The sequence below is a fragment of the Carcharodon carcharias genome, chromosome 4, assembly GCF_017639515.1.
Source record: "Carcharodon carcharias isolate sCarCar2 chromosome 4, sCarCar2.pri, whole genome shotgun sequence".
In the NCBI taxonomy this organism is placed as follows: domain Eukaryota; kingdom Metazoa; phylum Chordata; class Chondrichthyes; order Lamniformes; family Lamnidae; genus Carcharodon; species Carcharodon carcharias.
In genome coordinates, this window is record NC_054470.1 from 161,097,999 (window position 1) to 161,125,462 (window position 27,464).

General features: G+C 42.5%; 1 protein-coding gene across 2 annotated transcripts in view; it reads left to right on the plus strand.

The window, feature by feature from the left end:
* pde8b (phosphodiesterase 8B) overlaps nucleotides 1-27,464 on the plus strand; it is a 359,526-nt gene that overhangs the window by 231,926 nt on the left and 100,136 nt on the right. For both annotated transcript variants that reach the window (XM_041186070.1, XM_041186069.1), the window contains exons 3-5: nucleotides 18,533-18,723; nucleotides 23,028-23,087; nucleotides 25,369-25,426. In XM_041186070.1, the coding sequence (XP_041042004.1) occupies nucleotides 18,533-18,723; nucleotides 23,028-23,087; nucleotides 25,369-25,426 (309 nt within the window). The remainder of the gene's footprint in view (nucleotides 1-18,532; nucleotides 18,724-23,027; nucleotides 23,088-25,368; nucleotides 25,427-27,464) is intronic.

The following is a 27,464-nucleotide window of genomic DNA, read 5'->3' on the forward strand; positions in this document are numbered from 1 at the left end:
CCTTCCCCCGCCCGCTCCCACCCAACCCACCCGCCATACGAAAACTTATCCCCGTGGAACAGTGTGAAGTCGCAGTTCATATATGACAGATTCCCACTAAACCTAACATTTCAAAGTATGTATACTTTTAACCACATGATACGTCACAATTACTGCCAAATAGTATCTCTGGCATTAAAATTTACAAGTGTGGAATCTAATTCCTTCAGATTAAAATTATTGTTTTTTTTTAAATAGATTTTTAAAAACGTTTTCTGTCTCTTTCATCGCTCTCTTTTAATCCCACCTTTCTTTCTCTTTATTTATTTTGCTTTCTGTATATGATTTGACATTCAATTGAGCATTCTAACTTCTACTTCCTGGATTAGACTCTTCTTCAAGATCATTATTTAAGGACAGAGACATTTGCTCGCCCTGTTCACACAGGTTCTTGATGCCCTGTGGAGGATTCCATGCTGTTTTGGCTTTCGAGTTACAATTATTCCCAGGCAAATTGAAAGTTTCTATAGGCAAGTGTAGGTGTAATGAATGACTAATACTACACGTTCTTTACTGAATCAAAATCTGGACCAAAAGCTGTTTTCTAATACAAAGCATTTATAGTATTCGTGGATGGACCATTTGCAACTAAAATATATATGCTGACAGTAGCACATCACAATGATAGTATAATGATGTATAAATATTTATAGTCTGACTGAAATAGGAAATAATTGTTGCTGAAGTTTAATTTTTGCAGTATGTGCGATACACTGTATGTTAGACTGATGTGTAATGTATCCATTTAATTATAACATAGTTATATTATCACGGCTTCTCACCATATATTAATATTAGTTTGCTGGTGAAGGAGTTAGACTTGTGAGGGAGGTGATAGTAATCGAGAGGGAAGCTGTGATTGGTTGGGATTGTGGGAGGGGACCAATTGGGAGGAAAAGAGGGAATGACTTGGGGCACCAGCCAGCTCCACATTCAGTCAATTACTTTTTTAAAGTATTACCTTCAAAGTGACCATCTTTAAGGATTACAGGTTAGGCTACCTGTTAACCATGTTCATCAGAACGCAGTCAGCTAGATACAACATAGCCCAAATTTGCATAGGGGCTCTCAAGAAGAAGACCCTTATTGACATTTGCAAGGGGCCTAATGTCTGTTTCAGGAATGGATCCTGATTACCCCATTTTCTGCCTTCACCAATATGGCAGGTTGGACGGATGGGTGCCCACTTTGTGTCTGAATTCTTGGGCCCCTGTTTCCTCAATGAGCTCTACCATCTGGCCAGTCCATCAGACAGTTTGCATATTCCAGCGTCATATTCAAATTTGTGCAGTATTTGGAAGAATGTCCTCTATGCATGCAGTTGACATATATCCTATGGCTCTGAATTTGACACCATAATTCTAGAGTTTTTGGCACCATGATTCACTGGCAGCTCAATCTCTCTAGTTATGGATCTAAATATTTATACATTTGGAAAACCAAACATCTGCTGGTTCATTCCAAAGGAATAAATGTAAAAGCATGTGCAGGACAGATGAGTACATTTCCAAATCTTTGTAGCCATACTTAGAACCCATTATGAATTTGCATAGATATGTGGCAATATAAACATTGGCATAAAATGAACTAATGCATTGCTGAACTCCTGTCCCATACTTATATAGATGAATGTTGAAGTTATGTTGACAAATTGATAAATTACCACCTAACTTCTGTATCACATTTCCATGTGTGGGATAATCTCCTCAGTGTAGTGAAAACATAACCGCATTTGTAAAGAATGTGTTTATGACTTTGTTGCACCATTTACAGGAAGTTTCTTCCTCCTGCTGAGCAGATACAGTGAGCAAGGAGTCTCCCTAAGCCTCAGCTGCTTAACATATGCACCAGTTATCATTCACTGAGCCAGTCAGTTTGTCAGCATTTGGTAACAAGAACCTGTGCAGACTGGGTCCCTTGCTACTTAGTCCCACTCCAACCTGAGTTTAGCTGTTATTGCATCGGAATGGACCCTCTCTGCTCTTAGCGCAAGGATTGCATACACTTACAGTCTGAAGAGGCCACTATCCTGCCGTTAGCATTAGAAATGCTAGCAAGCTGAGATTAGGGAAGCACCAAGTTTGTTGCATTAGTAGCTGGACTTAATTAAGAGAAGGCAGAGATAATAGATGGCAATGGAGAAATAACAGTAGAAAGAGGAAATTGGGTTGTGGAAAGCAGAGAGGGAATGAGGAAGAAGCTGAAAGTAGTGCTTTCATGGAGAAGAGAGAAGTAACTGGGAGTGCACTTTGGGTCAGGGAAGAAGGTAAGTGATGGCATTAACCAGCTGGGATTGGGCAAGTAGAATGTCAACTTGAACTAGGAGATGTTTAAGTGCCGGCTTAAATTGGGGATGATGGGGGCAGGGCGAGGAAGAGTGTCAGCTTGAATTGGAGGAGTGAAAGAATAATTGAAAGTGGCATTGAATTAAGGGAGGTGTACCCAGTACGAGTGGAGAAAGTTGGAGGATTTGTATTGGTACAATTTCTCTATGAATTGGGTCCAGAGCCGGGGTAGAGTACATTTAACAGTGGAGTAATATGGAGTTAAATGTAAGAAATTGACTGTTAACTTTTCGTTGTAGTTGATTTACTGAAAATTAAAATACCACTCCAATTTTCCTTTTGTTAGATTTAAAATTTATTATATCTGAGCTGTATCAGTACTTAAAATTAACCAGAATATGTCACTTTTAATTCAAAATTTCAAACTTTTCTAGGGATGTATTTCTAAAAATATACTACCAATTTTATAGGCTGTGCACTTTATTATTTCAGATCAGTCACTTTGAAGTGTCTGGAACTCTCTGAAAGATTGCTTTCAGCAGAATTCACTGCAAGAAGTGGCCGACATAATGGTCCTGTTATAAAATTTCACATCTTGACTGCATTTCTGAAAAAAAAACTGTGCCATAGTGAGTGAAACACTGTCACCCTTTTAGGCTGACCTGCAACCAAATGAAGGAATAGGATAAATCAAAGGTAACCTCAGAAAACATTGCAAAAGTTTGCAAATTGCCTCACCAGAATGGATGATCTATTGCTTGCTTGAATTGTAGAAAAGACAGACTTTAAAAGCACAGCCAATTTTAGTTTGACTAACTTCCAGGGCAAAAAAAATCTCAACGTTTTGATTCCAGTTGCGGTAAATGAATTGAACATAGTTTCTACAATTTGACTTTGGCTCTTCCATCTCTTAATGTTGTGATAAATCCTCTCACTCTCTGTTCCTCAAAACAAGAATGCTTGCACATGGCAAGAGCTTACGCATGGAGTCTTTCGTAAGCCCTGCAGCTACCACACAGTTCTGGCTGACCAGGAAACTCTCCCATTCTTACCACCTGTGTATAGGTGTATTAGAAGGATTTATAGGTTGACAATTAACCCGCCTGGCCACATCACAAACACACCTTCTGTGACCACCAAGTGCTGGAGTGGGATTCAAACCTAGAGCTTCTGGCTCAAAGGTAGAGAACATTACCTACTGCACCACAGAACCTCCCATTATAACAGATCCATTACCTTGGCAACTCGTGGATATTTGTGTAGCAACTGGACATTTTATTATAAGTCTAAAAACAAAGAAGTGTTCTTCATTCAGAATATTTCCTGAAAGGGTGAATGTCATTGAAGTACTGTGATAAAGTAATGGCACAAGGAAAACTCAATTATGTCCAAAATCATAAATTATGTGAAACACGTTAAATTTTTTTTGTCATTGAATAAACTGAGCGCTTCGGTGAAATAATGAACTAAGTCCTGCAATGTATATTCTACAGTCTAAGCTTGGCCACAAAGTCGGCAGTGACAGGATGTCGGCATATAGATTCAGTAGTCCTCATAGCAAGATAAATTGATAGTACTCTGTCACCGTAGTTACTGCTTGTTTGTTATCTGGCAACTTACTGTGCGTAAGATAAGACAAGAGCTCCGCTGCTTTGGGCACAGCTGTCAGTGAGGATATCTCTGAGGGTAGCATGTTGAATTTCACAAGGTAACCCAATAGTTACACAAGCTGGGAAAGATGAAAGTCTGTTGATCTTTCACACAATCATACAAATATTATCCCATATTGTATCCCCATCTTTGGTCTGACAGGCAATGTTGTAGAAGTAATGTGTGGACTCCGTAAAGTTTAAAACAGATTTCTCTGTTTGAAATCAAATTCATCAAGAGGTAAAAGTACCAATGGGATAAAGTGTTCTGATCCCAACTTGGAATGTACTGTGTCAAATAGTAGCCCCCGTTACCCAAGTCACCTTCCTAAAACTTGCGCTGAGATCTTGTCTGTTAAAGCCCCAGCTCTGGCCCCCCCTCGCCCCCCCCCCCCCCCCCACCCCACCCACCCCCCACCCACCCCGAGTGTGCAGGGTCAGGGGAGGGCAACAAATCTTGCATACTTGCATGGAGCTGATAGATTCCTGCGCCTCCAGGAACACTTACCAGGCACGCACCTCACTTCGCAAGCTTGAAACTCCAGGGAAACTCTCATTTTGAGATTGAGTTTCTGTGTTCCACCACCCAAATAAAAATTCCTACAGGCTGAGGTCTCAACTTGGACCCCACACACTCCACCCCACCCCCAACTCCCTGGGGCCACCTCCATCCTTCAATTTCTCACTCAGTGCATTGGCCTTAAAACATTGGAGCCCTTTGAGGCCGTGCGTGGGGAATCCTTCAATGCTTGTCCTGCATACCAGAAGAATCCATTGCATTTCTGGATGGAGTGTTGTGCCCTCGTCTATGGTGAATTTGATGGTGGGCAGGGCATTTAATCAGGTGGGAGATGGGGGACCTGCTTCCGCCCTGATTAAGTCCCAGGTGGGAAGGCCGGCATTTAATGTCTAGTTAAGGTCCTCATCACACCACTGCTGGTATTAATCCAGAGATAGGTGGGGGCTTGCCATGGAGGAGCACAGCAAGCAAACCCTGGTGTGTTTGCTTTCAGGCTCCCAGGAGGTCCCTTGTTCAAAGGCACTTAGTGCCTGATTGAGGGCTCTGGCATCAGGAAGTTGGAGGGAGTGGAGGCTGAAAGCAAACCACTACCCCCGCCTCCCTTGCTACCAACCCCTGTCCCCCACAAACCCTCTCCCACCATCTGTCACCTGTGGCCCGGATCCACTGCATCCTGGAGGTTGGCTGAGTACAAAAGAACTGCACGCCTCTGGTCGACAACTCTCAGTGGGCAGGACTTCCACTCCCAGGGTTGTTGATCCCAGGGAAAGGCCCGCCACTGGCCTGTTAAGTACCTGAGTGGCACAAGATGCAGCAGGCCTTCCCAAAAAAGGTGTTACAGGGTCTCGCTGGCTTTCCAGTCAGCAGCCGAGACCTCCGTTGCCTCCACAAGATCCTGCTCCAGCTGCGATCTCGGCATACCTGAGTCTCAGCGGAGTTTGCATTTGTCCCAGAGTTATGGCAGGTGTCTACCATATTGTCTGAGTAATTTCAGCCTCAGAGTGTTTGAAAATGCAAGACAATATGATTTCCCATTTGTAGTCATCAGAAAATGGAGCCCTGACTTTAAACCAACCTACCATGTGGACAGGACTGAAAAGGGAAGTGGTTATTTTTATGGAAACTGACTTACTACTGTGATCTCATCTGAAACCAGCCAACTGGCATTTTTGCTATGGAGCTGACTCAGCCTGCAAACAAACGTGCCAGAAGGAGCAGTGCCTCATGAATGAATTCAAATTGGGCCTCGGTTGCATCCTGTTGAGATATTTTACTGAGTGAGTTAGAAATCCCAACTAGCAGCAAACCCACAGAGTAAATGCCAATGGGTTTGGTTTCATCAACAGATTGAAATAGCTGAAGGCTGAATTTAAAAATCCACACATTTGCTGAGATCATGCGTGTTAATTGTATATCAATTGTGTTTAATTATGTGCAGGTGGAGGGCATCAATTGGGGCTTCACTTAAGCACAAATGTAGGGACACTTACTGAAACTGTGGTTGAGTTAGGAGGTGTGCGCTTGTAATGTTTTACTCTGTAAATAAATGCAAGACTGAGTAAAGATTGGCTCCAATATCATCCTTCACCAAATGACTTTCCAACATAGAACAATGAGCCTGCATACCATTGTGACTACTGTAACTTCAAGCATCCAATTTGCTTCTTATCAATTTTTGCCTCCCTCACCAAACCTCATTAATCATTCACTGTTTATCACAATTGCTGTTTGGCTTCACTTAACTGGATGAACAGTTAGAGGAAGAGGAGCAGCAAAACCAATAGCCTGAAGAACTAGGAAAAGCAGGAACTGGGCAATAGTAGACAGTCTATAGGCCAAGAATTACTCAATTGGATATTCAAGATCCCAGGAGTAGGAGCCCTTGAGACCTTTAAGCTAGCTGCACTATTCAATAAGTCATGAGCGATCTACCTCAGCTTTAATAATCTCCTTTAGGGAATGATATCTGCCATGATTATTTGATCTGGCCTAGGTGTAAATCCAGACCCACTGCCTTCTGAAATGGGCTAGCAAAACACCCAGTTGTATCAAACCACAACAGAGAAATGAAAAAAGAATAGAACCAGATAGATCAACTGGCCCTGACCTAAGCACAGGAAACACCAATGACACACTCAACCCTGTCAACCCTGCAAAGTTCTTCTTACAGGTCCCCCTGGGGGCTTGTGCCAAAATTGGGGAGCTGTCCCACAGACTGATCAAGCAACAGCCTGACAGAATCATATTCACCGAATCATGTCTTGAAACCACTGCCCCAAATTCTTCCTCCACCATTTCTGGGTATATACTATCCTACCTGCAGGACAAAGGCAGCGGCACAGTCAAGAGTGAGTGACCCTGGGAGTCCTCAACATTGACACCGGACCCCATGAATTCTCATGGCATCAGGTCAAACACAGGTAAGGAAACCCCTTTCTGATGACCACCTGCCACACCGCACCAGCCCCCCCACCAACCCCTCCTTACCCTGCTCTTCAGCTGATGAATCAGTGCTACTCCATGTTAAACACCACAGAAGAAATACAGATGGAAGCAAGTTCACAGAATGTACACTGGGTGGGGAACTTCAATGCCCATCACCAAGAATGGCTCAGTAGCACTACTACTGACCGAGCTGGCCGAGTCCTGAAAGACACAACTGCTAGACTGGGCCTGAAGCAGGTGGTAAGGGAACAAAGAAGAAGAGAAAAAAACTGCTTGACCTCATTCTCACTAATTCACCTGTCACAGATGTATCTGTCCATGCCAGTATTGGTGGGAGTGACCATCACATGGTCCTTATGGAGACCAAGCCTCATTTTCACGCTGAGAATATCATCCATTGTGTTGTGTCACACTACCATATTGCTAAATGCAATAAATTCAGACCGGATCTAGCAGCTCAAGACTAAGCATCCGTGAGGCACTGTGGACCATCAGCAGCGGCAGAACTGTATTCAACCACAATCTGGAACCTCATGGCCTGGCATATTCTTCATTTTATGGCCCATATTTTTGACATGACAGAGAACCTCTCTGTCATGGCAAAAATAACAGAAATGGCTGAAAATCATAAGTCCCATTCCCAAACACAGCACTTCCGATTTTAATGGGGGCGAAGCATGTCTCACCCATGTGCATTTTACAGAGGCAGATGGTCATTTAAATCATCAGCTGCCTCCATTGAAGTGGGATTTTGGTAGCCTTGGAGTGTGAAACCTGAAATGTGCAGATTTGACCTGATAAGAGCAGCTCTGATCTTTGTGGATTCATTTGGGTAGGCAGGATATTCCTTTGGAGATGTAACGTACCCCTTTGGATCTGGTCCCAGGACACCTTTGGTAGAGGTCAGGTGCCCTTTGGTGTAGGTCGTTTCCTTTTTGGGGTAGGTCAGGTGCTCTTTAGCATTGTTAAAAATAAGCACGAATGTGTGTAAAAAAATGCATAAACTCAATACTGTTAAGCTTATTGAAACTGACAAGAGACCTGTCAAATTTATCTGTGAAAACTGTCAAGGGAACCTGTCAAATTGTCTGATGGACTTGTCAAAGGGATCTATCAAAACTGTCAAGACATTAAAAATCCTGCCCTTTAAATCTTTGAAATATCTAAAGTGTTAAAAAAATGAATGCTTGCTGTTTCACTCTGACTGTTGTCATAAGCTCAAGGGTTTCCATAACTGGGTTAGTGCTGCATGACTGATTTCACAACCATCCATTATCACAGTGAGGTGCCTGCTGGTTCACAATATGATTGATAGCTACAAGTGGTTATAGATCCTTTGATGTGAGACTATGAATTCCAAGGCTTGTTGTTGTAAGGAATTGTGCACTTGAATGAAATGTTTGTTGTCATAAGGCTTTATTTAGTTGGAGGAATGTAAATGTAGCAAATGGGTGTTTATGAATGAGTGTTTTTTTTCAATATAGGGAAGTCTGCAATGGACACTTAGAACTTCATTTCATATAATTTATTTTATCTCATCTCTGCATGGGTCCCGAGGGTCTGCCCATGGTGGATACTAGGTGAGTTGGCATGGTAGTTATATAAGGCACAAGGGTGGTGTGTGGAGGACATAAGTTGGCAATAAGTTTTCATAAGAGTTATAAACGCACATTGTGGGGGGGGGGGTGTTGGTGTAGGTACATGAGTTGGTATAGAGGGTATAGGGGGCCACAGGGGGTGGGTGGGGCAAGAGACGGCATGGGTTGGTATGAGTGGGGCATGAAGAGTGTGTGGGAGTATGAGGGAGGGTGATAGCTGGAGGGATATTTTTATTTTATTCTTCATCTTTAAACACAGTGCTAGATCCACAAGGCAGGCTTCTGCCCAACCCATGTCTGCATCTGGCAGCCTCCTCAATTCTCCCTGAGTCACCCACCCTGGCTTCTAATCCAGCCCAGAGCCCCAGATCGAAAATCCAAAATCTGGGCAGCTATTTTTAAAGGGTGGGTTCACAGCAGAGAATTCTCCCATCTCTGCGCACCCAACCTGGGAACAAAAATGTAGGCCTACCATTACCATCAAACCAGGAGATCAACAGAAAGTGCTGTAAATAATCAGCAGGTCTAACAGCATCTGTGGAGAGTGAAACAGAGTTAATGTTCAGAATCGAATATGATTTTTCTCCAAGGTTCTGGCCCATTTGCAAGTTTGCATGATATATAGCGAAAGTGCCCGCTTTATCTCAAATTACCCTGGAAGGCATAGTATGTCAAAAATTTGAACAACAGGTTAACCAAGCCGCTACTATGCAGTGGCTACATGAGTGGTATTTTCCACAAATAGGACTGACTGTACTTTCAGTCCAAAAAGACATTCTGCCCACCACAGAATTAAGCAACATCATGTGTGAATTTCAGTGCCGGCGCAATGCCACATACATTGGCCGTCCATCCCAGTGATTGGCTGATTGAATCAAACAGCATGTTCCTTCAGCTGTTCATAATAGGTGGAGTACAGACTGTTCCAACCAACCCACACTCGCAAAACCCAAAACAAAATGCCTACTGTTAGATGTGATTCCACAATTGGGCAGCACTTGTTGAACGATCCTGACTGTGCTAATAGCTACACTAATAATCAATTTAAGATAATCAGTCTAGCTAGTAATTTGGCTCATTTACGCTTGTGAGAAGTGCCATACATTCATTCACAGAGACCCATTATCAGCAAATAAAAGGAACATGTTCAAGTCTTGCACATTCTTTTAAATACCTGGGAGCATGGAGAGCATGTAGTTCACTGTTATTTTCTCCATGGCAATGCTTTGGCCAATCGGATTCGACTTGCCAACCAGTCGGCACCCTTTTCTCCTGTAGCATAAATTATTATGATTGTCTGAAATTTGGCACTCTTGCATTTTTCCTGATGAATGCAAAACAAAAATTTTCAGCAACGTCTCTTTTTTCAGCAATATTCAAGCTCCTGCTAGTTCAACAACACTCTCATTAATCATTGTTCTTGTCCAATTAGGTTTCAGCACACATCTGAAACACCTTAACTCAACTGCCTTTTGTCTTTACCTTAGTGTTCAGCATTCAGTTTTTTCAACTGTACAATGTTGCTGATTACACATAACATTTGAGCATCCTACTTCTTATCACCAGGGTCACCTTACAGTTCTAGATACTCCATCACATTGTTAAATTTGCAATTACCAAACCTTGTTTGAGTTCTTTGTTCCTCCAGGTATTTAATGTCATTTGACTACACAAAGAAACAATGTTATCTACTGCCAATTTGGTCTATTCCCATTTGGTTCACTCTCAGGTCAGTCACCAGAAGGTGCTGAGGCCAATAACCTCAGCAATTATACCAAGATCACATCCGCTGGTGACCTCCAGTCTTTCCCCTGCTGACATCTGCAAGGTCAGTGGGAGGCCAACTCATTTGAATGGACCCCACCTGCATTTCAAGCCCACAGTCTGGAAAGTCCAGTGGAACTTGCCAGTTAAAGGTATTTCAGATCTCCCTCACAACCTTGCTTCCAAATAATTATGTGGTGCCCCTCTCCTGGCCCCTGGAGCCCTTTTAGTAAGGCAGGGAGAGGGTCACAGCTAAATAATTATTTTTAAAAATTGACCTTCTGTAACTGGGCTGCAAAAAAAAGCTTCTATTTATATATCACTTTTTACAACCACTAGATGTCGCAAAGTGCTTTAGGACCAAGTATGTATTTTTGAAGTGTGTTCATTGTTGTAATGTAGGAGTCACAACAGTCAATTTGCACACAGCAAACTCCCACAAACATCAAAGTAATAATGACCAGATATCTGTTTTTGTGGTGTTGGTTTGAGGGATAACTATTGGACAGAGCACTGGGGATAATGCCCTTGCTCTTCTTTGAAATAATGCTATGGGATCTTTTACACCCACCGAGCAGGCAGATGGGACTTCGGTTTATCATCTCACCTGAAAGACAGTGCCTCCAACAATGCAGCATTCCTGTTTTTTGGGAGTTAAAATTCTGCCCTTAGCAGATGGAAGGTTGATAGGCATGCATGGTAATAGAGCCAGAATTGTTTAGCTAGAGCATGGCCCCAATTTTAATGCTGGGCAGATAGGTACCTATGTGTGTTAAAAACTCAACCACTGTTCCAGATGAGGCTTGGGCTGTTTTAAATGGTCAGACCTTACTTAATTCCATTGGCCAATTTCTCACCTGTTCTGGGCCAGGAGCATCGTAACATTGCACAGCCTAGAAGTCACCCGTCAACACCAGATAGGCAGAGAGACCCTCCTGCAGGTATTTTATTTCAGACCATTCGATTGTTCATGCGGTGACACATTTACAGAGTTAAGTACTAACGGACATACAAATTAGGAGTAGGCCACTCGGCCACTCAAGCCTGCTGCACCATTCAATAAGATCATGGCTGATCTAATTTTAAACTCAACTCCACTTTCCCTCAATAACCTTTCACCTCCTTGCTTAACAAGAATCTATCTACCTCTGCCTTAAAGATATTCAACAGGCGGAATTTTATGGCAGCAGGATTTTACGTTCCCGCCGAGGTCAATGGAGTTTAGAACGGCTCACAGCATTTTACGGCATCACTGCGATGGGGCCATAAATTCCAGCCAAAGATTCTGCCTCAACCACCTTTTGAGAAAGGGAATTCCAAAGTCTCCAAAGCAAAAGCTTTGTTAATCACTGACAGATACAGTAGTCATTCAGAGTGCCATCAAGCACACATTGTGGATACAAGTGAGATTCCCTTCCCTAGCAAACATCAGTGAACAAGTTTTACAAATCTGTTGAGATTACTGTTCTAGTAACACTTCAAATCAAGGCACTAACAGAAAGAATCAGCCACATTATCTCTTACAGTAAGTTTGCATCATGGTGAATTCTTTTCCACATCTTGTGACTTTGTGAATGTCAGTGTGCTTTGGAGTAAACTCTTTGCTTTTAATAAATGTTTCAAAGCACAATAGCCTGGAAATGATCAATAATGCAAGCTGAGTGCACTAGCACTAGATTTTTCCCTCTGCTATTTTAATAGAGGTGTTAACTCATTTATCTCAAACAGATTAATAGCTCCACTAAATAGTACAGAAAGGAATTTGACATGACAGTGTTAAATGTTTGTAATAACATCCCAATAAGATGTAGCCTAATACTGCAGCAAATAATCTAAACGTCTGAGAGTTTACAGACTAGTTACTTACACAAATGGTGAAGAACAAAGCAGATGACATCTTTCAGCTCACAGTGGCAAGTAATAGCTTTAGTGGTGATTTACAGCTGTACTGCTAGTACTCTGCTTTATATATTGTAAACATGATGAATTACAGCAGTTCATAAAGAACTCACTGGCACTATGTACCTTTTGCACTTTTGCTATCTTTTCCATGTTTACTTTGAGCAGTCATGACATTCATACCATTAATGTTTCCAAAAAGTATTTTTTTTAGGAAATGAAACATTTTGTGTAATTTCAAGAAAGAATGAATTTCATATCCCCAGAACATCCTGAAGTTCTTAATTGGAAATGAAGGATTGTTGAAGGGTTGTCACTGTTTTGAACACGGCAAGCTCCAACAAGCATGAATGACTTCTTAATCTGATTTTGGTAGTATTATTTAAGGTGTAAGTGTTGACCAGGACAGTGGAAGAACTCCTTTGATCTTCTGAAAATATTCTGTGTGGAATCTTTTACATCTAACCACAAAGATAGACAGGGCTTCAGTTAAATATCTCATTCAAGAATGCATTTTCCAGATTAGATTTCATCTTAGGATAATAAAATATAACAATGGTGCAGTGGGTAGCATCCCTACCTCTGGGTCAGAAGCTCTGGGTTTCAAGTCCCACTCCAGGACTTGATAGCAATTCATAACACCACCAAACAAGTTGAATATCAATCCTTCCAACATAAACCAATGGCAGGTGGTAAGAATGGAAGAGATTCCTGGTCAACCATGTGATGGAATGAAAATTAGAGCCTCTACCATCACCATCCAAAGCTCCAAGCTACAACATGCATGTAAAAGTGCATGTTGCTACAGCAACACAGACCTTTTGGGGGGCTGGTTGAGCCAGTTTGGATCAGCTTGGTGCCAACAGCATGAGGTTTGATCCCTGTTCCAGCTGGGATGGATTTGGGACCTGCCTCCAACCCATGGTGGAGATCATGGCACTGTGGGTCAGACCTACCTTCAGGCAGAGAACTGAAGAAGATTCCATAAGTAGTGAGGGTTAATTTGTGTTGACTGATCATCTCAATGATTATAAAATTACTAATAGAATAACATGTTCCTACCATCATCTACCTTCATGCAAGTGGAAATACCTGGTCAATATTACTAACCTGCATGAGTCAAAGCCTCTTTCATTTTGAATTTCATAGGATGGTTCTAACAAGATTTAAGGGTAGATTTTCCCTCTCGAGCAGTGGCCATGCTAGAAGAATGCACCGGCTGGATACCCAATCCAGGTGGGCTGCAGGCAATGAGCATTCTGCAGACAACCTGCCGACACTGAGTCATTGCAATATCAGAGGGCCCAGCCAACCTCCAGGTGGGGAAAAAGGTCCATTCATGAGTGGGAGTGAGACCACGTAAGACAGAGGCTCAAGTTGTTGTTTTCGCAGAGTCCAGAGAAGCACACCAATCCTCGTGGCCCTACCCAGAAATAAAGATGAAACTACCTGTTGGCCTCACCGTTAACTGGACTGGCACCTGAAACTGCTAAGGCCAGTTGTGCCTTAGCCACTGGCACTGGCAAGGATGGCAAATTGGCCCAGGAGACTGCATGTCTTGCTTCAACAAGCTGCAAAGATTAGCATCAAACTGCCTGGAGCAACACAGGCTTCTCATGCAGTCATCCTCAAAAGTATCCAGGAAACTCACTTAGCCTAAAGGCCCAGTAGGCTGGGCAAGGCCTTCTACAAGCAGCAGCCTCCTGACCTGCTGTTTTCTAACAGGCCCACCTGCCTCCCCCTGTTGGTTGAGGCTGCTGCTGATGTTCTTGTTGCTGCTCCTGTTCCTCCATCCAAAAACACTAAAGAAAGAATGGCATCGAAGATAAATAGTAAGTGTTTTTCAGAGGGACCAAGGTTAAAGAAACCTAAAGCAATGTCCAAATACACTTGAAAATCCAAAGTAAACACAATTAACGCACAGGGTCCTGTGATCTGCATGCCTACAGCTGAGTGTATCTTTAAGCAATGGTATCTGAAAGCAATCCTGCTAGGCTTTACTCAGCAGGTTTGATGCCTGGCATGATTTCAGATTTGTCAAGTTAAACTACATGGGCCCTAATAAGATATTAGTGCTGAAAAAAGACATGTTGTTGAAGATGTTTGTCTTGCACTCATGAGGACAATTCCCAAAAATGCCAAATTGTAAAGTGAACAACAATTTATACTGCATGAGCAGTGAGTGCTGTTCAGCAAGTGGGCTCTGATTGGTAGAGGTGTTGCCATGGAAAATGCACCAGTTAACTGATAACTGATAGTTAACTGCCAAGCTTTGTTTAATTTCAAACCAGGCAGGTTGACTCTGATTGGCCAAGGAATTGCCCCGGGGAATGAACGAGGGCATGGCTGTCACCTATTTTGTTTAGTCGAAAAAGGCATAATGTGTGTATATGTTCTTTTTGTCTGCAAAGTACAGGGCCCAGTGTATTAATACATATAGCTTCTAGCACGCATTAGTGAGCCACACTGAGAGCCTGACTGATAATCTTAAATTGGTTGTCAGTGTATTCCTTAGCACACTCAGAGTTGTTTAGCAAACATTGTTCAATTGTAGAATCACATCTAATGTTGGACACTGTGTTTTGAGTTTTGCAAGCACAGGCTGCTTGTGTACGGTCAGTTCTTTGTCTGTTGCGAACAGCCGAAGGGACATACTGTTTGATATGATCTGCCAATCTTTGGGACATATGACGTACATACCTAGCATCACATCAGCACTGAAATTCATATATCACATTACTGCTTTGTGTGATTGACAGAATGTCTTTTTGCCTTGATGGCATCCTGTTAGTGGTGAATACCACTCATGTTGCCAATGCATAGTAACAGCTAGCTTCACCTGTTGCTCAAATTTTTGAGATACCTTGCCCTTCCAGGGTAATTTGAGGTAGACTAGCACTTTTCAGGGCCACAAGTGATAGCCTTAGACCCATTCATGAGTTTGAGCGATATACAGGGGAGCAATGATCTGATCAGGGTAGTCATTATCTCTCAGGATGACTTTGATGCGCCCTATTTCAGCATCAAGCTTGCACTGTGAGCAAATGGCTCAGGCCCTATTTACGAGGTTGCCGACAAAGCCAAACTTATTGTGTATGGAGCTGTAGGAATCCCAATGGGTATATTAACCAGTGAAAGTTGGCTTGTGGTAGACAGTAGAAGAGTACCCCTGGCAGATTTTTCAACTAGCATGTCAAGGAAAGGGAGCTCATTTGATATTCCATTTCAAAGGTGAATTTGAGCACAGGATGGAGCCCATTTAGGTATGTAAGGAAATTCTTACTTGCAGCTGTGGATTCAAATAGGTGTTAATTCATTGAAGACTCATTTCTCATGGAACCCAAGAAAGATGTTTGTGAGAGCTGGGCCTAGAGGGGATCCCATGGCAACTGGGGCACCCCATGGCAATTGGAGCATACATGGTGTTGTTAAAACTGAACTCAACTGCACAAGTTGCTGAGTTCATAAGTTCAATGAATACTGATTCATGCATTGGCAGTGATCTAGATTGCCATGGTATAGTGCTGTAGTGCAAATGTACTTGAGCAGTACATTGGTGAATAGGCTAGCAATGTTGAATGAGCACATGGACACAGCATTGCTATCGATATGCAAGCCCTGTATGGCCTTCGCAAATGTGAAACAATCCTTCACCATGTATGTAGAAAACTTGCGCAAAACTGGTTGTAGCAATGCGCCCAACTATTTGGCCAATTCATGTTTTGCAGAACTGGTCATCGATAAGAAAGGGTGTAAAGAGACATCACTTTTCTGTCTTGGGCAGCCCATACGTATGCGGACGCAGTGAGCCATGAGGAGAAATCCTATCATATATATCAACTGGCAGCTCATTGCTCTTACACAAGTCCAGCAAGCATTCTTTTTAGCTAGCTTTCAAGCAAAAATGACTGGTCATGCCGAGTGGCACACCCAATGGATATGAATTTGAATATGTCATTAAGAATGGCGTGCATTTTGTTGATATAATCACGCTTGTTAAGGATTACTATTCCCGTCCCTTTGTTGGGTTGACAGCTATGTAGGTCTGGGTTGGCGTTGAGGCCTCCCAAAGCTACCAGACATTCACATTGCTCGTGAAAATTGGCCAAGTAATTCGGAATCCCACCAATATGTGTGCACTAAATCAGCTAGATGCACTTTCAAGGATTCAGCATCTTCAGTGGACATTGGTTTGTGGTGGCTGGGAATAGAGTTCAGACTCAGTAAGTACCTCTTCCTGTTTGATGTGGAACGAAGGCACAGCAAAATTATATACGTATGATGGAATTGGTCCTCCCAGCACACTGTGTCCTCTTTTATATGGGCTGCCCAAGACACACAAAAGTGATGTCCCTTTATGCCCTATCTTATTTATGACTGGTTCTGCACAACATGAATTGGCCAAATGGTTGGGCAAATTGTTACAACCAGTTTTGAGCAAGTTTCCTATGTACACATTGAAGGATTCCTTCACAGTTGTGAAGACCATGCAGCACTTGCATATCAATAGCAATGCTGTGTTCATGAGCTCATTTGAAATTGCTAGCCTATTCACCAATGTACCGCTCAAGGAAGCCATCGACATTTGAGCTGCAGCACTATATCATGGCAATCTAGACCCCCTGCCATTGAGTGAATCAGTTTTCATTGAGCTTATGAATTCAGCAACTTGTGCAGTTGGGTTCAATTTTAATGACAGCATGTAAGCCAAATAGATGGTGTTACCTTGGGATCCCCTCTAAGCCCAGGTCTCATAAATATCATTGTTGGATTCCATGAGAAACACATCTCTGATGGAATAATTCCTACCCCTTGCATATTTTTGATATGTAGATGATAAGTTTGCTATATTTGAATCCATGGCTGCATGTAAGAATTTCCTTACACCTTAATGGGCTCCAACCTGTGGATGGAGGATGGAGCTGTAAGTTAGGGCATTCTCCACTAACAGGATGCTGCTGCCAAACCAAGAAGACATTCTGCCTATCACACAAATAAGTATGATGGCATATGAATTTCAGTGCTGATGTGATGCTAGTTATGTAGGCTGTATGTCCCAAAGACTGGGGGACCGTATCAAACAGCATGTCCCTTCGACTGTTCACAACAGGCAAAATACTGACTGTACCCATGCTTGCAAAACTCAAAACATAGTGTCCAACATTAGATGTGATTCTGTGATTGGACAACAGTTGCTGAGTGTGCTAAGAATTACATTGACAACCTATTTAAGATTATCAGCCGGGCTTGCAGTGTGGCTCATTTATGCATGCTAGAAGCTACATATATTAATATACAGGGTCCTGTTCTTTACAGGCCAAAAGAACATGTAACATCGCATCTTCTTCAACTAAAGAAATTAGGTGACTGCCATTCCCTGGTTCATTCCCCAAGGTAATACCATGACCAATCAGAGTCAACCTACCTGGTTTGAATTTAAACAAAGCTTAGCAATTAACTGTCTGTTATCGGTTAACTGGTGTATTCTCCATGGCAGTGCCTCTACCAATCAGAGCCCACTTGCAAACCAGACAGCACTCTCTTCTCATGCGGTATAAATTGTTGTTCCCCATACAATTGGGTAATCTTGCGAATTGTCCTGATGATTACAAGGCAAAGAGCTTTGAAAATATGTATCTTTTTTCATCAACTCTCAAGTTCTGTACTAACGAACAACTAGTAGTATAATAGGATCCCAATTTTCTCCAGGTGCCAGCCTGTTTCTGGCACACACATCAGTCACCAATAAAAGGCATGTGGTTAACGTAGTAGAGGGTGGATGACATGATGGACTAGTTAACAATTAAAACCCTGCTCCAAATCCTTTAGCAAGTCATGGATTCAATTGCTGATCTAGTTATGTAATGTAGTTTGATAACATTTGTGATAGTGTAGAAAAAAGTTTGGCACTTGTTCAGAATGTCACAATAGCACTTGGTGTTGCAACATCAATAAAAGGAAGTTGCTTATAAAATACTACAACTTCTATGGTTTGCGCAGATCTTCAGCACATTTCATTAATAATCTTTAAAATTCCTTCGTTGCAACACTAATAACTGAATGACATAAGACAAGATTGATTAGATAATAGTAGAACCTCATTAATTACAAGGTGGACCTAATATACTTAACTGTATAGTGCACCCTCAAATAGCAGCTGAACTTGTAAAGTGCACATATATGTTAAAAAATCCATTACTCTCAGAGATTTGGCTATCATATTATAGCTCCTAATAACTATATTTACTATCTGCGGATTGATTCAAACATGAATCACTAGGAATGTATGCCCTTAATTGCTTTTAACTCACCTGATATAACTTATTTTTATAGGTTCTATTGGTCTTTGCTAAAGAGGACAGCCAGAGTGATGGCTTTTGGTGGGCTTGTGATAAAGCTGGGTACAAGTGCAACATCGCACGGACACCGGAGTCTGCACTGGAATCCTTTCTGGATAAACATCATGAAATTATAATTATTGACAACAGGCATGCCAAATACTTTGATGCAGAAACACTTTGCAGGTAATCCAACAGGTTCTTTTTGGAAGTGGGTCTGCAGACTGTCAGACATAATGATGTTTTTTGTTCCTGGAGTTCAGTATGCTTGATTGAGTTGTAGAAATTGGGGTAAATGGAGCTGCATTTATAACATAGGGCAGAATTTTTCTGACCTCGCCGACAGTTTTGCAGGCGGGAAAGCCCTTAAATTCCCTGGGTAGCCTTCCTGCCGCCCTCATGCTCACCCCCAAACTATCCACAATTTTATGTGAGGCGGACGAGGCCTAGGCCAGCCCGTCCACCCACGCCACAATTAAGATTTGGCCACTTAAGGGCCACATCTTGTCCAGCACAAATTTTGAGGCTGGCAGGAGGAGTTCAGGGGCAAGAGAACCTCAGCAGGTCACCCTGCTCAGGCCTCGGCCAGGAAGGGTTGGGGGGGAGTGCCTCCCTCAAGGGCTCCCTTTCCATATCAGTTGCACCCCCCCTACCCACTGCCCCCCAAAAGGGTGCTCAGCCCCTCACCCTGGCCTGGCCTGTCTATCAAGACCCCATCCTCTCTGGGCCTCACCTCCCCCCTCCACTGTGAGACAACCCTGCACTTACCTGGTCCTGGACTCCGTGACTTAGAATCTGGGGACAGCTTGTAGTCCCAGTCCTGGCCACTGCTGCCGCTAGTGCTGCTGGGATTACAGAGCTGCCGGCCAGTCAGATTGACCAGCAGCTCTCTGAGGCAGGACATCCTTCCGACTGAGGGATGGAAGTCCCTTCTCCAAATGACTATGGGGCTGCCATGATCCAACTCTTCAGGTGGCGGGATGGGAAACTCCACCATCCAAAAAAATCCTGCCCATAGGAACAAAATAGGAGCAGGAGTAGGCCATAACATTTCTCAAGCCTGGTCCACCATTCATTATAATCATGGCTGACTTTTTGCCTCAGCTCCTCTTTCCCCTCGTATCCCCTTCTCCTTTGTTTCACTTAGAGTGTAAGTCTCAAGCCCTGAAGTGAGTCTAATTTGATCAGTTCCCCAATTTCTCTAGTTTTGTCAACTTGCAACATGTCTTGATTTAGTTTGGTATCTCGTTTCTTGAAACTCTTGCAGTAACCTTGTTGAGCTCCCTAGCAGTATCGCTATGCTCTGAGTTATATGGTCTTACATCCTGGTGAAGAAAGTAAAGTTCTTTGCCTATTTGCAGGTGTTGAGTACCTGACTCTCTCAAATCAATTCAATTTCCTGAAAGTCTGCTATGCTTGTCACATTCCGTTGTGGTCAAATGGCTGAGAAGATAGGAGAGGAATTTTCCAGAGTTTTTATTCCTTTATTTGCCTTGAGTTTTTTTCCCCCTGTTTTGTCCAGAAGGCTGCATGGCTACAGGGTTTAAAGGGTGTTAGGGAGTGGGGATGTGGGGGTGTGGCTGTATTGTGGAGGGAGGAGTTGGGAAAAGCAGAGGTGGAAAGAAAGAAATGTTCAGTCACAATGTTCTGGCCATCATGGTGTGGGGAGGCTTGACGGACCAACTGGTCATTTCCTGTCCATCAGTTTTGTGTGAGTGTAAATTGCTGTTTAATTTAAACATTTTGGCCCAAACCATTTACAAGCCAAGCATATTTGAGCTGGACTTTTCAACAAGAGCACATATAGTATTCTATTTCCAGAGTTTTAAATAGTATTATTAATGTAATGTAGAAAATTTAATTGGACAATAAATTAGCATTTTATAATCATCTTGTGAAGGTAGTCCTTTTTCTAAAGTCCCAATACTATTAAATAGATTTTAATTTAACCCTCCCAGCAGGATCAAGGCAGGAGTGGTTTGGACACATAGGCCCAGAATTTCACTCCCAGTTCAGGCGTGCAGGGTGGCTTGATTAGAGGTCGGGCCCACTGCCCCCAGAATGAGTAGGAAGGTTGCTAGGTGTGGAAGCGAGCTGGGCAGAAGGCCTGTCTATGTGCTCCGGCACTTTGCTGAATTAAAAAAAAAAAGATTGAAACAAAAAATAGCCCTCTAGCACTCAACAACCCCCGGACTACCTCCGACACTATACCCATGCCCCATTCATGCAAACCTATGCCCCCCACACCCATCATGGCCCTTCATATTCCCTAAATCTCCATGGCCCTTTATAGCTCCTGTGTGAACTTAGTGTAAACTCATACCCCCAATTACTACACTTTGCCCTTGTCCCCTCCATGCCAACTCACCTAGTATAAATTGACAGTTCTTTGATAGCCGTGACAGTTCTTTGACAGCTTTGATAGTTGCAGTAAATTTATGCACTTTTTAATGCACTATCATGTTTACTTTTAACAAAGGGTGCCTTACCTCTTCAAAAAGGTACCCTGGCTATCCAAATGAATCCACCAAGTTCAGCTCTTACCTGGTCTAATCTGCACATTCCAGGTTTCAGACTCCTAGCCTACCAAAGTCCCACTTCAGTGGAGGCAGCTGGCGATTTTAATGGCCAGTTGCCTACATAAAACATGCATGCACGACCCCCGACCTGACTCCAGGTCCGCCCCTGTGAAAGTAGGAAGTGCAGTTTTTGTGGATGGGATTTAGAATTTCCAGACTTGTCCGCAGTGGCAAAAATCTGGGCCCCAGTTTACACACCACTCGATTTTTACACTTCAGTGAAGTCACTCTGAACCTGTCCTGTCCCTGCCAGCTCCAGCAGGTGGGTTAGGTTAAAATCAAAGCTTTCATTCTTAAATCTGTTTCTTTCACTTTTTTATTGCGAGTTCCCATGTGGTGTCACTTTTTTTTTACACAAACTATTCACGTTTACTCAGAAGGAGCAATTTATACTTCAGATTCAGGAAGGTCCATTTTAACTCTTGGCAGGATGCCTTTGTAGGGGGCTTAATATGAAAGCCAATGATTTTTTGTGCATGCAGTGTGATATTTCCCTCAGTTTAGGTACATCTGAATCTCAATTGATTCCAAATTCACATGCTTTTCTGTAAGTGTAAATGAGCCTACATTAAAACTGTGTGATCAGCACTGATCGGTTAACTATTTTAATAAAAAGGGGATAGTAGCATAATGGTAATATTTTTGGACTAATACTCTGAAGGCGTGAGTTGAAATCCCACTACAGTAGCTGGGAGAATTTACATTCAGTTAATTAATAAATCTGGTATTAAAATGCTATTCACATTAATAATAATCATGGAACTACCAAATTGCTCTACAAACCCATCTGTTTCATTAATGTCCTTCAGGAAAGGAAATCTTCCCAGTCTATTCTACATGTGACTCCAAACCCACAGCAATGTGATTGATTCTTAGCAGCTCTCTGAAATGGCCTTCTCCTGGGGCAGCAGAAATGTAACTATTATTAACTTTTCTGGCCAATTTTTGAGCAGCCTTCGGCAGTCCCTTTAAGGCCCTTAAGTTAGCTGCACAAGACCTGGAACAATTGGATAGGTAAAGCTCCATCCATTTGTTAATAAATTTCGACTGGGAATCCCCAAACCAGTGATAGGAGCCCAATATCATATGCACCAAATGCCTGTTTCAGGCAGCTGCTCTGAACACCTAAATGATACTGGTTTCCAATTTGGCAGTTGGGATATTTCCATGGGGCCTAGGAGATCACAATTCTAAAATTCGTCTCCCCATTCTTCCTATTCTGACAACAAACCAAACAAAAAAATGCTAAAATTCACCCCTTTATTATTATTACACAACAGGCAGGCGGGCAGAACTGCTTCCTCTCGGGGTGGGGGCTTCTTAATCAGTTTTCACAATCACATCAGACTATGAGAGTTGACAAACAAACTGTGGTCATTTTATTATGAGATGTTTTCCTCCTGTTCTCTGCCCAAAGGCAGGTCCGAGAGGGTTAGAGACCACAGTTAAAGTGAGGGGGCAGGTCCCGAATTCACCCCAGCCAAAATGGGGATCAAACCCTATGCTGTTGGCACTACCAGCCATCCAAGTCTACCAACCCCTCAAGGAGCCTGAGATGCTGTGGCAACAGACACTTTTACATATATTTTGTAGCTGGAGCTATGGATAGTGGTGGTAGAGGCTCCAATTTCTTTTCATCACGTGGCTGACCAGGAATCTCTCCCACTCTTCCCACCTGCCATTGTCATATATTGGAAGGATTTACAAGTTGATACTCAACCTGTTTGGCCAAACTATGAACACACCTTCCTTGGCCATCATGTCCTGGAGTGGGACTTGAACCCAAAACACCTGGCTCAAACACAGGTTTGCCTCCACTGCACCACAAGACCTCCTATGAGATGCTTTATGGGAAGTTAAAAAGTAAGAGACTTCCACTTTATAAACGTTTTATTGATTTTCACTCCTTAGGTCAATTCGAGCCACAAACCCTGGAGAAACCACAGTGATGCTGGTTGTAGTTCACCAGTTGTAAGTACTTCATATTCCAGTATATCACTGATCAATGAAACTGATTTAAAATGGAGTCAAGGACATTGCCCTGTGGCATGCTGCTAGGAACATGATTTAGCGAACTCTATGTTCAAAAGTCATAACAGGTGCATATAAACATTTATGCTGCATATTGCAGCCTCTAGCCTGATACATCTGCCTACACTACTTGGCTAAAACATCAACCCCTTTTCCCAAGAGAGAGTTCCATCCTATTCATAGCCTATGCAGATCTAGTTCCCAATAGTTCAAATTTATGATGCCCAAGTTTCTGGGAGGAAGGAATTTGGGGTGCCACCCACTGACCAAGGTTCCAATCAGTACTGGTAGACCAATCATATGGCCCAATACTCTAAGTCCATGCCAGTATTGGGGGTATTTGCTACCTGATAGCATTAGCAGGACTTAAGCCTTCTGAAAGCTAGAAGAGGACCAATATCAGGCCTTATAATGTCCCCATGATTTCCCTAAGGACTCAATTACTTTCAAATTTTGCTCCATTGCTCCACTGAAACATAAAAGTATAGTGTTTGTCTTATTTCATCAGCCCTTCCTGGACATTGATGGCCCCTGTTGGAGCTGCAAGATGCTCTGACTTCTGCCAGTTCATTGGGACAGGTGTCTTTGTTGCATCTCTACAGCTATCCTATCCTGACTATGCAAAGGATTCCTTCCCACAACTTGGGACGGGTTTAACATCTGAGCACCATGGTGGCCAGAAATCCCACTGAGCTTTACTTACAGTGGCGGACTGAGGCTCTAAGAATTACAGCTCCTGAATATTAAGTGAATCCAAAGTGTCAGTGTTCTCTAAATATTTGTTAACTCCAACATTTAGAGATAGAAGCAACATGAAGTTCCAAACAAGAAAAGACTTTTCAGCCAAATACTTTCAGCTACTTTAATCCAGAGCCCATGTATGATTATTCCACCATGAACTTGCCTCTGACTACCTCCTGATCCCCCAATTTGAGAGCACTGATTTCCTGCCTCGGCTCCCCTGAAAAAAATACATCCAGTGCTGTTAAATATCTGCACTATCCTCAACTTTACTTCTCAACAGAGGTTGAGCCTGTTCCTTTTTAAATGAAATAAGAATAGCAGATGCAGGGAACACACAGGGCCATAAGCATTGGTAAAGAGAAATGATGCTTTAAGTGTAGCACCTGGTCAGAATCCATTCTAAACTCAAAGTGTTGACTTGTCTATTCTCTTTACAGACATGCATAGATCTGCTATATATCCCCAAAGTTTCCCATTTGCTTCACGTTTCTAGTGTTTGCTGTTTTCTTTCTCACTTTTCCCTTTTTAAAGGTGAAAAATGTTCCCAAATCAAAGATCCTCTTTGAGAGTCTGGTACACATGTCTAACATGTCCAAACTCCAATCTCGCTCAATTTCCCAGCAGCCAAGTATTTGCAGTATAAGAACATCCTTAATCCTATTTTTAAAGGGATCATGATCTCTTCCAAATGTAGTTGAGAAATGTTCCTTTGCATGCCCAGAGCTCCTGCCCAAGAGAGATGTGAGAAGTAGCTTACATATTCAAATCAGGTCCGACAGCAATGGTGGAACCTGGTTCGGAATATTCAAAAAAAAAACCCAGCAGGTCATGCAAATGTATCACTTATTTGTACCTGGATGGAATCCATCAGTCCCTTTTAAGGATTGCTGAAGATATCTTCATTAACACCCGGGCCAGGATTTTACAGCTCCACCGCAGTGTGTCTTCCACAGCAGGTGCGACGAGCCATTTAAATCTCCATTCAGTTCAGCGGGACTGTAATATCCCGCCAGGCGGGAGGGCTGTCAAATCCTGGCCTTGGAATATATTTTTGGGTTTCTCCTGGCCTCTCAAAACTACTGAGGCCTGTTGGTAGCTACTCGATAACCCCACCATTGCCCTCCCTCCCCACACCAACCTCATGCACCACAGTTTCTTTTGGCTCCCCACTTCCTGCTTGGCTCGCTCCTGGGACAGAAAGGTTCCTGATGCAGCAAGCTGCTCACTATCTCTCACTGAGCGCTCAACAGCTCGCCGGCTGTATTCTGATGAGGCCCGAGTTGTGAAAATGGTTAAGATTTCCCGCTGAATCCAAGGGGTGGAATACCACAAGTGCACTGCCGACTCTATGCCCATATTGCGCAAAAGCTCAAAATTGCCTCCAATAGTTCTGTGGTTTATAAAACAGCAACAGACAAAACACTTTATTCAGAGGGAGCAATTTTATGTAAACTTCGCTGTTTGTTTCTTTCTGCAGGTGTAACAATCAAGAGGAGAGTTCAGTCTTGCCCCTTCTTAATGCAGGTTTCAACAGGGTATAACATTCTACCTTATTTGTTTTCCATCATTCACTTCATGGTTGCAGCTGTTTGACTGAAAACATTTACACATGTGTTACAGACAGGAGGGGTTTTAATTTAAACAGCCCTGACATCTCCTCTCATCAACCGTCCATAAACAGAAAGGTGTTTTGATTTTGATTTTCCCCCTTTATAAGCAGTTTTGGTGTGATCCAATTTTTATTAATAACCCCACAGCAAACTCGAGGTTGGGCAAATCAGAGGGGTAGTTTACTCGCACACACTCAAACCCTAGAGGAGGGTCACAACATAGCCTCGTTTTTCACTCATGCAAAAAAAAGAGGAAAAAATAGTGAAAGAAAGAAAGGTTTACAGGGCAAAGACCAGAATTAAGAATTATTGTTTCACATGAGTCCAGAGTCCAGATTCAAAGTCCAATGGTGCATTCTTTCACAGAGGTTTGCAAATTGAAGACTGATGCTGGATAATATACTTTTCCAGTAGAGATGACTTCCACAATAGGATAGGCACATATAGATGAATTAATCTTGCAGGTGCTGGTACAGACGTTCCAGTAGAAACAGTGTAGATGGGGGGGAGGTTGAGGGGAGGGGTGCATGGGCAGGTATTTAAGCCTGGACAGAGCTCTTTCTTTGAGCTGCTGCTTGCTAGATAGAAAATGCTAGACTGATTGGCAGTACAGCAAGATAGTGTTACAGGCTCCTCCAGCTAGGGAGTCATGCCACATGACTTCCACCTGTCCACTTTGTCTTTGACAAAGGATATAAATTCCTTTGTCTGGATTCCTGAGATTGTTAATGTCCCAACCATTAAGAGTTTCAAAGGCAGCTGCAGGGTCCTTTGTCCTAGCAGACTGGTAGTCTCCATTGGCCAGGCCTCGCTTAGGAAATGTAGATGACCTTTGTATACTTCCCTTTGGATTTGATCTCTGCAAACACAGGGGTCTTAAGTGTCTCTTCAGTGATAAAGTGGTGTCAGCTTTTCAGATATTGCCAGAAAGTTCCTTTTGTTCAGGATTATAGGCAGAGATAGCTTCAGCATTTTTTAAGTCTTTGTCCAGTTTTTAAAATTTTAGCAAGTAGCCATGTTAATATATATATTTCATACACAGATAGTGTGAGGTCTTAGCTTTGTGACACATGTTTTTTTTTGACATACCTGCACCTGATTAGTTGTGCATGTTGTAGGATCCACAAAATGCAACTATAATCCATCTTTCTTCTCACATAGGCATCTACCTCACTACACTTTTCACAGCACTCAAACATTAATTGTTTGTTCAATATATATTGATGTATATATAGGCTCAAAATGCATAAGCATTGTTCTTCCCACTAACAGTAGAGTTGAAGGACATGGGCAAGCAAATTGCAGATTATTACAACTTGGCCTTTTTAAAATGTTACCTATCTTGAAGTGCAGAAAAGCTAAATTTATTATTTTTTTCATAGTTTTTTCTTTTAAAAGCCTATTGACATTGACCATTCCAGCACAATAATCACAACTCCATGACTACAGGAAAGTAGGTGTTTTAAACTGCTAAACAAAACTGTTTTTGCAAATATGAACTACAGAATCACTCCTTAGCCTGAGACATGTAAAATTACTAGTGAGATTGAATACAAGAAGAATGCAAGTCAGTAAAGAGTGTGGAATCTCTGCACATTTGTGCACTTATTTTTTTGGGGGAAAGTGATTACTTGGAAATTGCAACACCTTTGAAAACAAGCTGCCTGCTTAAGATCACCTTTGCTGGGATCAGAGATGGATGCTCTGTCCAGTGTCCCAGTGTTACCTATTGTAATGCTAAGCCCAGTTTCCTCGCTTTGTTGCATTCAGAAGCATGTTCCTGGCACTGACTAAGTGAGGATCTGCAGATGCAATCCCCACCACTAACACTGTCTCTCTGATCCTGGATAGCCACCTAGATCAGACAAATGGCATGAACCATTTGTCATTACCATAGGCATTTAGTGTTCACTTCTCTTTAAAGTGCAATTTCTTTATAAGCGTTAAATTTTGGTTTTGGGGG